The sequence below is a fragment of the Macrosteles quadrilineatus genome, unplaced genomic scaffold (genome assembly GCF_028750875.1).
Source record: "Macrosteles quadrilineatus isolate MER2022 unplaced genomic scaffold, UCM_ALF_1.0 Scaffold_2__2_contigs__length_208266976, whole genome shotgun sequence".
NCBI classification, from domain to species: Eukaryota; Metazoa; Arthropoda; class Insecta; order Hemiptera; family Cicadellidae; genus Macrosteles; species Macrosteles quadrilineatus.
In genome coordinates, this window is record NW_026542595.1 from 91,545,048 (window position 1) to 91,563,088 (window position 18,041).

At 33.3% G+C, this 18,041-nt stretch overlaps 1 protein-coding gene across 1 annotated transcript; it reads right to left on the reverse strand.

Annotated features, from left to right (window-relative positions):
- Window positions 1-16,270: 16,270 nt before the first annotated feature.
- On the reverse strand, window positions 16,271-17,104 carry LOC128985330 (uncharacterized). Its single transcript, XM_054404746.1, has 2 exons — window positions 16,847-17,104; window positions 16,271-16,561 (listed from the first exon to the last, which is right to left on the reverse strand). The coding sequence occupies exons 1-2, from the start codon at window positions 16,977-16,979 to the stop codon at window positions 16,299-16,301; spliced, it is 396 nt and encodes a 131-aa protein (XP_054260721.1). The 5' UTR covers window positions 16,980-17,104; the 3' UTR covers window positions 16,271-16,298.
- Window positions 17,105-18,041: the final 937 nt, after the last annotated feature.

Sequence of the window (18,041 nt, forward strand, 5' to 3'; positions counted from 1 at the left end):
TCTAAGATATTAAAAAAGTATAAATGTCAACGCAAAGTTGGACTTGAAGGTTTACGACTTAAAGGTAGGCCTACTTTGACAGCTTCTAAACGAGGCTCTGAAAAACAAATTAATATAATTAAGAAAAGACAAAACATTGTTGCATTTTATCTCAGGGATGATGTTAGCAGAGCCACCGCTGGAAAGAAGGAAACCCGTACCTTTAACAAAGATAAAAAGCAAAAGCGATACCTTCTTGATACTCTAAAAAACCTTTATAAAAAGTACAAAGGAGAAGGAGGTAATGCGAGCTACACTCAGTTTACATTACATCGCCCTTTTTATGTGTTGGTGCCCTCCGCTAAAGATAGGGATACTTGTTTATGTATTTATCATAGTAACATAAATAGTAAAGCCATTGCATTGTATAAATTAGGAGTCATATCCACACCTAATGCTGAAGAATTAATTGCACAGACAGTGTGTTCCAAAAAATCCAAAATCTGTATGTACAATGAATGCAGAAAGTGCAATACAAAGGAAATTGAATCCAATATAAATACCATGGACAAGTTAGCTACCATTGAATGGTGCGAATGGGCTAAGAAGAGAGAAGATATCCAAAAAGTAGGATCAGATGGACAACAAACAATATTAAAAAAACAAAAAACTTTGAAAGAATTAAAAACTGGAACCATAGAGCAGTTGTTCGATTGCTTTAGAAAGGATTTAGTGAAATTTAAGAGACACACTTTTAACATATATCACCAGTATAAGTCCTATCGTTCATGCTTAGACAACTTAAGTTTGAATGAAGTTGCACTCCATGTAGATTTTAGTGAAAATTATAGTTGCAAGTTGAGGCAAGAGGTCCAGGCCCATCACTTTGGAGGGTCTCGAAACCAAGTCACACTTCATACAGGTGTTACTTATGTTTCTGGAGGTGAACATTTTTGCTTTTGTTCTATTTCGTCATCTATGGAACATGGACCAGCTGGAATCTGGGCACATTTACATCCTGTTCTTAAAATGATTAAAGAACAATATCCTATGGTAGATACTGTTCATTTTTTCTCTGATGGACCTACTACCCAATACAGACAGAAAAAAAACTTCTTTCTCTTGGATAAATCTGTTGGAAAGTACGGATTTAAATTCGTAACCTGGTCGTTTTTTGAAGCAGGCCACGGTAAAGGAGCAGCAGACGGTGTAGGTGGGACATTAAAAAGATTAGCAGACCGAGAAGTTGCAAATACGAAACATGATATAAAACACGCCATGGATTTCTACATTACGCTTAAAGACCTAACAACAACAAAACTATTCTTAGTATATGAAGAAGACGTCAAAAATATACATGAAGAAATACCAAACAATTTAGTTCCATTGAAAGGGACCATGGATACACATCAAATCCAAACTGATGGTAAAGGAATATTAAAGTACAGACAGCTGAGCTGTTACTGTAAAATTCAGAAAGTTAATAAGAGCGCTCGTAAAACTGATGAGTACAAATGCCCTTGCCTTCCAACAAAAATATACAAGTGTCTAAAGGAAGAAAGGCAGAGGCTGCATGTTTCTGATGTTTATTCTGAAACATCCTCACCATCATCGTCATCTGACTCTGAATTGGCCCCTGTCTATTCTGATGATGAAGAATACGAATACAGAGTTCAGGCTGCTGCAGAGGAAGCAAGACATGAGGAAATAATCGTAAAGGAGCCAATGGTTGAAGACATTAAATCCGGTGTTTTTTTATTAGCAAAATTCAAAGGAGGCTCAAGAAATAAAACTACTTACAGATACGTTGTTGTAACACAAGAGGATTTACAAGAAGATGGAGAAGTGAAGGTCATGGCATTAAATACTCTTGAGGACTCAGCAAAGATGTTTAAGACTAATGACCTGGATATTTCATATATTTCCTTTGATCAAATTGTTGCCGTTTTACCTGAACCAAAATTGAAGAGCAAAGGAGATCGTGTGTATTATGAATTTGAATCGACCATAGACATCTTTGAAAAGGCATAATCATTTAGTGGGGATCAATTTTGACTTTTAATTTAATAATTCGGACAAAGCTTAGTTTGGTTTATTTTTTTTTTGAAGTTACAAATATTCTTTATTGCATATTATATTCTCTAAAAACAGTAAATGTGCCACAAATTATAATTAGTACCAAAAACTTTGAGTATTGTTTAGTAAGTTACTTTTCAGAACTCAACTCAAGTAATTTTTTTTAAATGCCTAAAATGTAATGTTGTATCTTTAACATAGAATAAATATTAATTTTATTACTTTTGTTGATTGTTTATTTTTAAACCTATTATTTTGTTCTGTATCTTGAGATAATATCAATTTTTATTCCACTCTGTTACGTTGATCCACTCTGTTACTTTTCTTCAAATTGGCTAAAAATCCCAATAACAAAAACCAGATTAATTTAAAAAATATATTTATTTTTATTTTAAACATTCCTTTATCAAAATATATTAGTTGCATAAACTATATAAGTATGTAGCTACGACAAACAAAAAAAAATATATAGAGTATCCAATACTTCAGTAACAGAGTGGAACAAAACATATCAATAAAACTTCAAATTCTAATTTTACATCCTATTCAACATTGTATTATTTCATATAATGATAACTATCAACTAAAAACTCAAATTACATATAAAAAAAATATAAAATTTAATAATTATGATGATTTAAAAATTGGTAACAGAGTGGAAAATTTATCGTGCATTGCACACACGAATCGACAATTTTCAATAAAAAAAAAATTTTACCCAATGTGAAAAACCTGCAGTAGTGAAGCCATAATATCAGAGAATGGGAAGGTAAGGTGTTAAAAGTAATAATTTCAGATTTAAATTTTCATATTCTAAACCATGAAAGGTGCATGTATTTTGGAATTGACCCTTATAAGATGCCGCAGTTTTTAACATATTCCGACACTTTCTTATATACAGGGTGTGAACAAATGCAATAGATAAATGTTTTGTTTTAAATTTTTTATCAAACATCTTAATTTTTATCTTTGAATCTAGTTACAATGTAGTTTTTACAACTGATCCCCGTTATTTTATATTATTCTTATTCAAAATTTATTGTAGAACACGAAAATGACAATATCTACTCAAATACATTTACAGGTAATTGAGAAAAATAGCTGTATTAAGTTTAAAAACAAAGTTATTTTTGAAAAACATAAAATAATTCTTTGGGAAGCTAATTTTTAGACTTGGAACCTGTTATATGCATCATCACACTGCATTTACTTTGTACTTACACCAAAAAGATTTTGTCACACTGAATACCAATCACCCTGTATATCATGAAAGAGTTTTGTAGAGGTTAGGAGAAACAGGAGTAAAAACATTGAGGTGGTTCCCGGGAGGAGACTGTTCATGGAGGACCCAGAACCTCCCACCACCGCGCCCGGGACAACGGAATTGGTATCGGAACGGAACACGGAACATCCGAACTGCACGCGGCAATGTTGTTGTTGTTACCACTGTTTAGTTTAACTACTGTCATCATCTGTCGTGGAAGTCAACGTCGTTTTTAGTGTTTCATTAATTCATTTAGCCTAGTGATAGCCTATAAAAAATGTTTATTTGTCACTTATGTGACAAATTACTAATAGTCCAGGAAAAATACGACAAATTACCCTTAAACCTGGGCAAAATTGCTTCACAAGCGATTGAAGTGGTATTCAACACAGAAAATAATGCTTTATAACATATCCAAAATCCGACAAAATCCGGCCATGGGAAATTACTAAAAAATCAAATTCAAAATGGCGGAAAAATTTCATATTTTTGTGATATTTGTTTTAGGACTTTTGGCGGTATGGGATGACGGAAAGCACATATACATAAATGAAATATCAGATTGGATGTTGAAATATCAAATATTTACAACAATAGAATTTATTAAAACGACAAGGGCATATTTGTGTGTACATTTTAGTTTCCATAGTTACTTAAAAAGAACTAAATTTAATAGGTTTTCTTGGACAAACTATTCATTTAAATAACTGTTATCATTTTGTTTCAATGTTCTTACATTCATTGATATGACACTCCCCTTAAAAAGCAGAACAAGACAGGCCATTATGTTTACATCCACAGTTGCGCAATGGGTTATAAAAGAAGAATGTACCAGTTTCAATAATCACCCTAGGGTTGGCGGTATTTCAGATACTGTACGGCAGTACGAGTTTTTGCACCAAGAAGGACATTATTCGCAGACGTTTGAACAAATATGTGAAAAATGACTATTATAGGAAACAGTAACATGAATACTATAGTATGAAACATCAAACATATCAAAACAGGCAATGCAAAAAGACTACAAAACAAAAAGTCGTACGCCCATACATTTCTTATGGACGTTTCGTAATTTGAACATTTTTTTAGATAATTTTTCTTATATCTCCAGATTTCACTAACGCTTGCAGTTTGTTCTAGCCTTAAAATATTCTGTGATAAAAGGGTTTACATTTGAGCTATTGATCATTAAAATCTGATGATTTAGAAACGAGCTACGAACCCTATAACAATATTAAATTTAACTTTTTAGATATACATTTTTATTAAAAGATATATATCTCGGGTTGTTAAAATGTCACCAAGTTCATTCTGGTCTCAAATTACTCAGTGAATCTTTGGCTTTAATTTTATTAACAATTTATTAAAATCTGATGAATTTTAATTGAGTCACGAATATTTATTTAACAGTAGATTATTTGTTTTTCAAAATTTGTCTTTAGTTTCAGACATATATCCCCAATTCTAAATAACTTCCAAAAATCTTTACGGTCTTAAATAAATAGTAACATTATTGACTTTGTTTTAGCTATGGATTACTTATTGGGAGTTATTAGAATTGGGGATAAATGCCCTAAACTAAAGAAAAATTTTTTTATAATAAATAATTTACTGTTAAATAAAGATTCATGACTCATTTTAAATTTGTCAGATTTTATTAAGTGATACATAAAATTAAATCTAAACATCCACTGAGTAATTTGAGACAAGAAAAAACTTGGTGACATATTAGCAACCCGAGATATACATCTTTTAATAAAAACTTATTTCTAAAAAGTTAAATTTAATATTGTGTTAGGGTTTGTAGCTCGTCTATAACACGTCCGATTTTAATGATCAATAGATCAAATGAAAACTCTTTTATCACAGAATATTTTAAGGCTAGAACAAACTGCAAGCGTTAGTAAAAACTTGAGATAAAGAAAAATTTTCTTAAAAAATGTTCAAACTACGTAACGTCCATAAGAAATGGATAAGGGAGAATTTTCGTTTGAATATATCTTCAAAACGAAAAAATATATTTAAAAACGGATTTTAGCATTGAAATCAGCGTGAAAATCTAATTTATAATGATGTGTCACAACACTATCATTACGTTTTAAAATATATATTTATATCCAATATGGTGGAACCAATATGGCAGATCCAAGATTGCGGCCAAAATGCGTTCCCTATAACTAGTGCAGTAAAAATAAAAGAAATATTCCATAAACCTAAAAAAAATTAGCACAACGGGGGAATTTGGTACAGATGTTGGGTGTACCTTCCTTTTGAACATACTAAAAGTCCCCTAAAATTGAAGCTGTGCTACGGCCGCCATATTGGAAAATGGTGGCATATTTCTGTATTTTTCGCTATAGTGACTTTATTATTAGAGATACAGGAAAAAGCTAAATATACAAAATGTAGGTCATCTAAAAATACACATTTTTTGTATTTACCAGCTTTCTTTAAACCCAACGGCTTTTGAGTTATTTGTTAGTAAGTATATTTAGTTTTTTCTATTTGTCAAAAATAAGTGATACACACGGAAATTGACGGTTACTTTCAAAGATTATGATAATTTATCCCATTAAGTTAAATAGTGTGATACAATAAAATCTTAAAATTTAAGCTTATTTTATGAGTAAAACAACTATGCCACAGCAAACCTGCAGACTCAGCAAATTTCTATTTGATTTGATTTTTTATTAATTGTATTTAAATAAAATTAGATTCAACAGGTACCTAGGTTTGCTGCTACAGGTAGGTTATTATAGTATGTTTTTTTTTTTGTAAAATATCAATAACTTAGTATAAAAGAATTAATTTTCCAAGTTTGATCATAATAGTCTATAAACAAACAAACTGCAACAGTTAACTAATTCATAATAATAGCATGGTAGCTTAAGATTTACAATTTACAAATTTAAATATACAAATTTTGTTTGTGTTTACTAAAAATATGGCGATTATTCGTCCCGATTCGAATACTAACCGAAGGGGTTTTCAAAAGGAGATGAAGCAAGTAATTTAAGTACTGTAATATTAACTCATACCAAGTATCGGAAATATTATAAGCAGTGAGGAAATCAACCATATTTTGTAAACTAAGCAATAGTCATATTAATATTTTATACTAATTTTTACCCATTTAATAAATTTCATTTTAATATTTTGATGGCACTATCACTCTGATATCAACTAAGTGGGATGAATAATTGTCGTAAACCTTGAAAGTAACCGTTGATTGCGATGGGTTTCACCGATTTTTGATAAATAAAACTAACTATACTATACCATACTTAATAAGTCACCAACATGAACTAGACACGAAAAAAACCCTTCCAAATTTACAATAGGATGTCAAGTATAGTTAGTTAGTGTGGTGGTGCCATCAAAATACTAAAATGTTAACTATTAAATGGATAAAAAATGAAGATAAAATATTAATATGGCTATTGCGTACTTTACAAAATATGGTAGATTACCCTACTGCATACAATATTTTCGGTGATTGGTACGAATTAATATTACTTAAATAACAGGCTCCATCTCCTTTTGAAAACCCATTTGGTTAATATTCTAATCGTGACGAATAATCGCTATCTTTTTAGTAAACACAACTAAAATTTGTATATTCATATTTGTAAATTGGAAATTTAAAACTCCCATGCTATTCTTATGAATTAGTTAACTGTTGCAGTTTGCTTGTTTATAGATATATTTTGATCAAACTTGGAAAATTAGTTATTTTATAGTAAGGTATTGATATTTTACTTAAAAAAACACACTATAATAACCTTCCTGTAGCAGCATGCCTAGGTACCCGTTGAACCTAATTTTATTTATATACATTTTTTAATAAAACATCGTATCAAATGGAAATTTGCTGAGTCTGCAGGTTTGCTGTGGCGGAGTTGTTTTACTCATAAAATAAGCTTAAATTTTTAGATTTTATAGTATCACACTATTTAACTAAATAGGATAAATTATCATAATCCTTGAAAGTAACGGTCAATTTCCATGTGTTTCACCTATTTTTGATAAATAGGAAAAACTAAAACTACTTAATAACAAATAACTCAAAAACCATTGGGTTTAGAGAAAGATGGTAAACACAAAAAATGTGTATTTTTAGATGACCTACATTTTGTATATTTAGCTTTTTCCTGTATCTCTAATAATAAAGTCACTATAGCGAAAAATACAGAAATGTGCCGCCATTTTCCAATATGGCGACCGTAGCACAGCTTCAATTTTAGGGGACTTTTAGTATGTTCAAAAGGAAGGTACGCCCAACATCTGTACCAAATTCCCCGGTTGTGCTAATTTTCTTTGGGTCAAAACATATTTTTACTGTACTAAACATTAAAGGACTAACCACACAATAAATATCGGTAATAATCTCAAATAATAAATAACAAAATAACAAATAAGTGAATATCTAAAAAATATGCATGAAAATGCATGTGATATATTTTTTAATGTGTCCAATGTTGGGGATAACTGCCATTTTTAATCGTCATTAGAGGGGGTTTCCTGTGGACCGTTTTTTGGCAACTTTTAGTACGTCACTCTGCGCACCTAACACTATACCAAATAAAACCGTAAAATGTTTTCTTGCATTGTTTTAAGGCCACATCCCATATTTATCTGACTATTGGTGTTTTAAAAAAAATGGCGCTTAAGAAAAATAGCCGCCATTTCAAAGTTTACTTTTAGACACTTTCCCATGGTTGGATTTTGTCGGATTTTGGATATGTTGTAAAGTAACATTTGTTGAGTTGAATACCACTTCAATGGCTTATGAAGCAATTTTGCCCAGGTCAAATCATAATTTTACTAGACTATAAAGACTCGTACCGTTCTAAACCGTCACTACAGAGAAGTGCACGAGTTTTATGAATATGATAAGGTTACCCAAGATCAGAGTACCGGTAGGCCTAATTTGAAAACTAATCCTAGGATAACGTGCAGTATTTGCAAAAATGTGTTTGGTAACTTGAAGTAGCTAGAAGGACATTTGCAAGAGCAGCATAGCATTAATTTTAACAAAACAATTCTTAGTATATATATAGGGTGACAAAAAAGTCTGGAAACGGTTTAATATCTTTTTAACTAAATCCTAACTTATATCCTCGTATTTCACATTTGAAAAACGAGGAGAAGTGTTGAGGACCATTCAAGGAACAAGATAATTTTACAATTTTGGTGTTTCAAATCTGCATTTAATGATACTAGCAACTTATTGAAGAAATCAGTTTGGTTGTCATATAAGTATTTTTTGTTTACTTGCAGTGTCAAAACAATCTTTGGTAGTTTACATGACAACAGTTTTGTGCGGCAAATAGAGTAAATCATCTGTTCAGAATGTATACAGGGTGAGTTTTAATGTTTTCCCCCCCCAACTTTTTTCTACATCGATTTAAATATCAATCCCAGACCACTTCCAAACATTGTTGGGTAGTAAGTACTTCATTTTGACAAGGTGGTCATTTCCGGCCGCCATCTTGGATCCGCCATATTGGATGCAAAATATTTTTACTTAACTCTAAATGACGACTAACAGCTAGGGGGCCTGGGGGCGGAGCCCCCAGCGAGCCAAAGGCGAGTAATGTAATATACAAATAACACGGAAAAACACAAATATTTCAAACTGGTCGACCAGATGGTAACTATATGTGCGATAAGGCGAGTCTTGACTATTTTCCCTACTAACGCTTCTCTACACACTGTGTATGATGGTAAAACTTTGAAATATCAGTGATTCTCTACAGACTCAACTTTTTTTTTGATTTATTAACTTCTATGAGTAGACTGTACATAGTAGCCTATTAATTGGAATATTTATTTGATGCATGTTTTTCAGATATGTAGATATGTCTGTTTGTGTTATGTATGTGGTCCCGAAATTTTTATAATTGCATGTTAAAGTCCACTAACTGTTAAGACTCGTCAAAGTTATTAGTATGTATTTGCTATACCACACTTAGTCATCAGTAACTGAGACTCAGGGGCAGAGATCAAAAGAAGTTAAAAAGCCGAAAAGGAAACAAAAAAAAAAGAAAATTGTTTTGAAGAATTCAAAACAATATAGCAAGGCTGAAATCTGCATACGGTGCAACAAAATAATCATAGACAATCGAGGAAGACAAATTAATGATAAACGAGCATGCAATGCATGTTACGTTTATTTTAAAACATACAAGAGGCAAAGACCAGAACGTCTACACTGAGAAGGTGCAGTCCCTCAAGTCCATAAACAATAAACAATCCCACAAACCATAAACAAGATGGCGGATTCAAACCGAAAACTCGTTTTAACAGAAACTCAACGTCACAAAAAGGATTGAAATTGGCCACGGTAAACCCTTCGAAATTGATGAACAGCCAGACATGCGCTTCGTTACTCAATACCTGAATGATTAAGAAAGAATATCCGTCCTTAAATGTGAAAGAATTTCCATACTACTCTCTTCCATCCTTAGTTGCAGATCTGCTGCTTCAACACAGTAGGCCTACTGTTGGAATGACCCTGCATACCAATCGGCTCTACAGCTCCTTAAAGAATATCCCGTACCAACCGTCGTACTGACGCTCCTTGAATACATTGCCCTCGTAAATGACCTAATGACCCCCACATTTGAGGATTTTCGTTTGACCACGACTCGACTTTGGATTCTCCGTTCCAATTACGGCTTTCATAAACATCCTTGCATCAAACAGGACCAACGCTGGCCCAAGCGGTAATATGACGAAGATTTACAATATTCCCTCTCATAGTGGTTTTGGAAATGACCTTCACTGCTGGGTTTCTATTCGGAGGCCCCTTCCATAATGAACAGGTTTTACAGCTTCACAGAAACTAGTTTAATACCGTTTAATATGGTATGTGTAGTCAATTCTAGTAGCAATAGAAAGAGCGAGAACCTAATTTTAATACTTTATTGCCAACTTCCACGTACTGCTTTTCTCTTTAAAGGGTTGAAAGTTAAAAAATTTGTGACTTAAGGGAGTTTTTCTTCAAAGTATTGAGCATTTTAAGTACGATTGTCTGGAGATCTGCAATTTAGCACTATTATAGATCTAGCGCCATTTTCGAAAAGTCAAATTTTACAATAATCCCCCCCCCCCCCGAAATATTTAATCCACCTGTGGTCTAAATCACGTAAACCCACTTCTAGATTAGCTGGAGATCTGAAATTTGTCACGATTGTAGGACTTTCACCTTTTTGCACCCTTTTCGAAAACTGACATTTTACAATAATAACCCCCCCCCCCCCCCCGGCGAAATATAGACTTCCCTAATGTTATTCCTACAGGTGTATCGGTGTAAATCATGTTTACCCACTTCTAGATTAGCTGGAGATCTGAAATTTGGCACGATTGTGGATTTTGCGCAATTTACGAAAACTTACATTTTACAATAATAACTCCCCCCCAACCGAAATATGAATCGGTTTAAATCACGTTTACCCACTTCTAGATAGAAATCTTAATAGAAGAAAAATATGAAAAAAACTAAAATTCTAAAAATAGAGAAATCTAGCCTAGAAAACATTTCTAGGCTGGAGATCTGAAATTTGGCACGATTGTAGGTCTTGCGCCCGTTTTGAAAAGTAACCTTTTACAGTTATATCCCCCCGAAATATTGAATTCCCCCAAAATTTTATTATAACAGGTACATCGGTCTAAATCACGTTCACACACTTCTACAAACTAGCTTACCTTGGTATGCTGGCTAAACACTTTAGAAATGTGCTAGAGCCTTGAAATTTCACCAAGGATGTAGTAATCCAATCAGCCAACAACCCACAATAAGGCCTGGGAGCGGAGCCCCCAGTGAGCCAAGGTCGAGTCTTGTTAGTATGATATACATATAAAATAATATTTTTAATATAATTCCGTACATGGCTTGGTGGTATTTATTTTGGTGGAATATACAAATTACTAAATATTTATTCAGTATAAATATACATTGTATAACGGCATGGAAAAAAATGAAGGAAATTGCAATAAAGAGTGCTAAAGTAATTTATTCGCATTTTTACTTAGGGACAAGTAGGAGAAAATAATAAAGCGGTTATTTCAAGGACGTTGCATGTTTAATGGACGTTGAGGACGGCATGTGAATATTCATAGTCGTATTGTTTCAGTGGATTCCACAGTTTACACCACGACAGTCACTGTTACGTTGCTACAAACACTACTGTAAAAACATTGGCACAAGCCTTACTATTGCTAAATCGCTACAGGCTTAATTGCTGCAGGCAGGCATTCTATCATTGTTTCGTTATTACAAATAGCAACATTTCTCCAAGCTGCACGATAGACGAACCTAATTTAATTCTTGGCATGACAAAAGAATTAAGTGTGGAAGGAGTGTTCTGTGGTGGATTCAGTATTTACTCATGGCCAACGATCGCTTGTATACGCAATCTCGCCGTGAGTATAGCATTTTACTTAGGTTACTGTTCCCCAAGGTTCTTGCCAGAAACTTCGTCAGTGGAAACGATCGACCAACCATCAAGGAAATGGCGCATGTGGGGGAAGGGTTGTATCCGTTCTGCAACGCTGGCTTGGGCGTGGTGGCCAGTTCCTTATCATCAGTGTTGGAAACGGCAATGCCCGGTGTCTGTGTTGATGGCTATTTTTTTTATTAATCGTGCTACCACGGTTCAATTGGCAGCAGTGGTTTTTTTGCGTCATGACGGGTGGTTCTACCTCTTTGATTCTAACGCGGTGAACAAAATCCGTCCTCAAGAGAGTGATGAATCCAAAAAAAGATAGGCTGTTTTCAATATTTTAACTCCTCTTTCCTCTCTTATCACGGCGAATTCAGCGTTCGTCGGTAGACACTAATCTGTTACAAAACTTAAATTTTCCGTCAATCAAACTGTTAGTAATATCGAATGTTTATACAATTATTTAACCCAAATATCAGAATCACCCTCTTAGACAGTTGTTAAGAAAACCAAAGATTCTGGTAGACTAAATAAAATAAAAAGAGGTAGCCCCAAAGTTTTAGACACTACTCGGGAAGAGCAGGTAGAAGCGGCAAAAAAGAGGTACAGGTTGACACACTGTGAACAAATCAGGAACGAGAATATACATTATTCTCAAAAACACCCTTAGGTGAATAGAAGGGCTGTTCAGGAGTACAACTTGCGTCATTTTGGTTCTTCTTTTGAAGAGGTTCAGTGTTTTCGAAAAAAACTGTCTAAACACCTGTCTCGTACCTTTTCCCGAACCGTAGTGAAAAATGGCCCACTATGTGTTTGGAGTGGAGAACTACTGGAATTAATAGAGCCTTATAGATTAAAGAAGGTCAGTCTGTGGGTGGATTGCCAGGCACGGTCTTCGAGGAAGAGAAGAATAGAAAACAATTGATTTGCGGGGAGCATTTTTATTACAACTGTCATGTGGTTACATCCAAATATTAAAAAACCCCTCAAATGTTTGAGGAGTTCTAAAGATGTGTATCTCAGTGTTACGATTTATAAATACCAGAAACCTGCTGATGGGTAACAATGAAGTAACCAGTTATTTATTAAGGAATCCTCATAATTGAGAATATAATGTGGATATGTAGTTCTCAGTATTCTAGCCATTGGTACTATAGGACCAAAGAGTTAAAGCAACACTCTCTGAACAAGAATGTTCAAGGATGAGAACGAGAACGGAATACCTCAAACGGAAATGGACAGCCTTCTTTTGAGACAAATTTCACCCCCACGTGGAAGGCTTCTTATCAAAGATAAAAAGCCTACTAATTGTGTTAAAAGTTGAAGAATATGGATTCGAGGATGAAGAAATGGAAGGGGAAAATAGAGACAGGACAACTCAAAAGGTCGTTTAATGGATAGCATTAACCATAAATTGAGTTTGGAAGATATGAGTTTCTATCCTAGTAGTTAATTTCTAAACAAAATGATTGAACCTTCATTTTTTCCAAACAGTAATACTGGCCTACTCGTAACTTTGCCTTGTATTTACAACTTCGTGTTAATATTCAGAGGGTTAGAATACGAGATACATTTAATGAATTTGGCTTTGATGTAACAAAAAACTATAACGACTCATGGAATGCACATAAAACCAATAAATAAGGGCCTGACAAAAAAATAAACAGGTTAAAAGTACAAAATTAGTAAGTCGAAGGCTTCCCTTTCAAAAGTCATTGATTTACTTACGGTTTTATGTCATGGCATTTCAGAATTATACAAATCTGTTCTAATGTCAAATTTACAAAATATGGGATGTTGTTGGAATTGTTTTTGATTAGTCCTCCAGCCTCTGGGTCACAAACCAAAAAGACTGCGACGTGTAGTTTGGTTAGTCGGTACGATATTTGCAAGCTTTTCAATTACGTTCCAATATCCTCAAGACGTAATCCGCTGGTAATTTAGTTTAAACATTGATAATATTGCCTTATATAAAAACAAACCATTCCTATGTAAATCGCATAACATCACGTGTGTTATTTTTTAAATTATAAAATATGTAATAGTTTTGATAACGTTAAAAATAACAAAAAAAAAACGATTATCATGCACAGTTTGTAAAAAAAGTGTTCTCCGGTTGTCTACATCTACATACTTATCAATCTACTTATCTTATAAAAAAGTTTACTAACTTGTACATTTGTAAATAATTGTTAATATGGTTCCGACATTTCCTGGCCTCCTCGTGGCGGAACTGGATATGCCATACAGTTTATGGCTAACTGACAGGGAAACAAAAATAACTTTATCTATTTTCATTAATATATACAGGAATATTTACTATAATCTATTTACTTCATATAATACTTTACTATTATCAACTTATCAATCTACTCTAATATATATTGTGAAATGATTATTACTTCAATATCGATTTTCGCCATTACAACCCCAGTTATATTATCACTTTGATTGACCAAAAACTCAGTTGTAAAAATGCTTTACTAACATATTCTCTTACCGCAACTTTGAAATTGATTTTTTATAAGGGCTTCTATAAGTTGAAGCTTTATAATTGATTTTTTTATAAGGGGTTCTTTAAGTTTGAGCTTGATATTAACTTGCCAACCTCCTCAAATATATTCGTGAAATTGTTTTGATATAATGTAATATTGACTGTTTCACTGACTGCTTTGTTACCCGCTTTGTTACAACTAAACTACTATCTACTAATGACGACTAACAGCTAGGGGGCCTGGGGCGAGCCAAAGGCGAGTTTCTACTATAAAATGATAACATGATTCAATTCATCTAGTTTACAAGAACCTTAAATAGAATAAGTGTATAGTTACTACAATTTGATCAGACATAAGAACTTATATGTTTGCATAAGTTTGTTAATATCAACTTTATGTATTTCCGACATGCAGCGGAACGAGATTATCCTGGCTTTGGCTGGATACAATAAAGACATTTGATCAGATGTACTTTGCATCTGACCTACTTGCTAACTACTGAGATACAATCTACTAAGTTTAATTTAACCTAATAAGTAATAGATTGAACAGTAACTGTCAAATATAACGATTCTTTTCATTTCAATTTAGATAACATCAAATGAACATGTCATGATATCAAAAAGCATAAGAGTAGGTGAAAATAAAATTTTAATTTACATTTTTACCGATTAAATAATTTTGAACTTCTACTTCTATGTCACTCCCATGCTCACAAAACACAAAAAGACCTGCACAGAAAATTATTAAGTTAGATGTGACAGCTATCGATTCAACTTTATTTGGATATACAGTTTTTGTTCGAGTATTTAACTTTATTCAAATGTATGACTGTATATTTTAAATATCCTGGCGTGATCCCTATTTTTTTTATTATGTACGTACGCATCGATTCGTCTTTCAAAAACGCATACAAGCTCTCACAATGGATGGTAAACTACGATTTTCGCTTTTCCAGCTCCGAAATTAGTAATTTTACGATACAGAGTGTTTCAAAATGCATATCTCGGCTTTATAGGCATAACAATGTTATTTCAAGGTGTGTATGAATAACGATGTTGTAACACAAAAACACTTTTACACATTCTATAACAGCCAAACAACAATATTTTTAAAACGGAATTAATGTCTTCTAGCCATTATTAGCAAGACATAGACGAAACGCGTTAACTGTCCCTAATTCAATAAGGTCGGTTAAAACCTCAATGGATTTATACTGGGTAAAATCTTTACTATATTAGATCCAACACAACTCATGGCAAGTAACACATTTCCAAATAATTCCTTATAAGCATACACTTAGGTAATAAGTAGTTTTTTTAATTTTTTATATGATATAGGTTTTAGGCAAGTTAATTGCCGAGAGAGAATATAAACATGAATATAAAGAAATTTAATAAACAAGTAATCATACATTCTCCGATGATGGAGAATGATGGGTGTAATGGAGACATCAAGCAAACGACATCTTGCAATATAATTCTAAGAGAAAGATTTAAGGTCATGGCTAATTGCCTCATACACTGTTTATTAAAAGTTTTGTCTATTAATGTCAGAGATGTAGCCAGATTTTGAGTCAAAATTCTGGGTAGGCTGGTAACGAATGTCAATGTTTTCACTAAGCCAAACTGTAAGGTACATATTCTTATTTAGCCTCTATTGAGTATTTTGTGTGTTATAAGCTATTGTGGAATATACAAACTAAGAAATAAAATAGGAGATCCTCTCGCAACATAAATTGGACATGCAGCAGAACAATGTGCAAACGGACTTGATCTGTCACCGTCCCCAAGACCCATTGAGCTCTTGTTTCGCGCATGCGCAATAGGCTTCTCCAAATCCTGAGGCAAAAATTCTTCTAACAGTTACTCTGCGAGTGGCTAATTCAATTATGGTCAATTAGTCTACGTGATTAAAACATAAGCTGTAGATGGTCCATATCAAAAGTATGCAATGTTACCTAAAAGTCATTGACATAGGTAAAAAAGAATAAAGATATTTTTCATTATTTTACTTTTACCAAATACACACAAACTTCTACAGGATGACGGTCTGTTTTGGGTTAGAGTTGACTCCTACACCGCCACTCTCCTCGGCGCGGACCCAGTAGTACAGGGTGGCGCCCTTCAGGTTGAAGTTCTGTCCCTTGCCGCTGTCTCCCTGCCAGACCCAATAGCCGTCCCTGTAGTATATGTCTGGTGTCAGGTCCACTGTCGCTATGCCACCCTGCTGAGGCGCAGCCACCACCTGGTCTAGGTCCATGTGTAGCGAGATCTTGGTGAACAGTCCCGGGTCCGCTGCTACGAAAATCATCACAATCCTACATTAGAACTTAAAGTTTATTTATTTCCTACGGAATTTGGCTTGACGTTCCTTAAGACTTGAAGACAGACAGTATACCAGCTCTACCACTCAAAGAATTTACGTTAAATGACTAAATAGTGAATTACCATTGGGCTTTTTGTTAATGGTTCTAACGAAAGAATCAAGATTTTTTCCTTATTTGTTAATGGTAAAATTCTATTCATTAGAAAGAGAAGGCGGTTTATAGTAAAGTATGCATTATATAACCAAAGACGTCTTACGAAGTTTGAAGGTGATGATATTATTGTTCGCCGTCACTATGGCGTCTTTGAAGTCAGCTGGAGTACCAGTGCCCGCCGCATCCCCCAGGTGTGCCAAGACACTAACTATAATTATCACCAGTGCTACCAACATTGCGTCGTGTATTAAACCAACTTGTCATTCCATTGTTGGTCCTTTTATTATACTTCACTTGGCATCTGTTTTTGCACAAGTGTTCATAGCATTCAAGGAAAATAATAGGTATTGTGAGCATAATACAAAATGGTTATCGTCTTTGTTCTTTTCCTTGTAAATAATTGACACAATTGTCTCCATATTATACTTGCCCTTAAATAGTTTATACTTATGAATGAGAAAGCATATGCTATACAATTTGTGTTGGTTGTTATTGCCTCATTCTAACACAACGATCCCCATTGTGCGGAAAATTGTCAGCAAGTATTTAATCTCAATTAATTTACAAAAACGGATTTTAAAATAATTTAAACATTTATTAATGAAATAAGTACATACAAAATACGATGTTTAAATGCAAAAAGTGTTCCTCGTCGAATAAAAATGTTCTAATTTGAGACGTAACAGCTTATTTAAATAAACATTTGGTACCCTACCTCACTCACATTTCTGTTATACGTACGTTTAGTTCAAGGTATTTATAGATAATTTGAGGTATATGAAAATATTGACCACTGAAACAGTGATTTTATTTTTTTTATTTTGTTTTATAGTATCTCGTTGTTAAATCGAAAATGGTTCAATATGTCACTCGAACTTCGGAAATACCTAATTCTGTGATATATTTTAAAAATTTGTTTGCTTAGTGATCTGAAAATTGTTTCTCTTTTATTCTTATGAGTTTCCACAAAAACACAAAACAAGAACACAATACTATGACAGGCCCTGCTGAATAAAGTGGTAATTAATCGCTTTAAATGTCCTTCAGTATAATCCAAACATTTGATAAACTAGTACAATATACTTTTATACAAACCATGAAACTAACCATTTACTCTAAAATATCGGAATTAAATTAGTAACCATAATTAAACTGTATCCTCTTAAACACTAGCTCAAAAAAATACGTCATAAAGTATTGCACAATTGATTCTAGGAACACATTATTTATTTTAGATGTCGTAGAAAGTTGTTAACGAACCCCAAAATATTTTTAAGAGGACTATGCCTCAAACACAT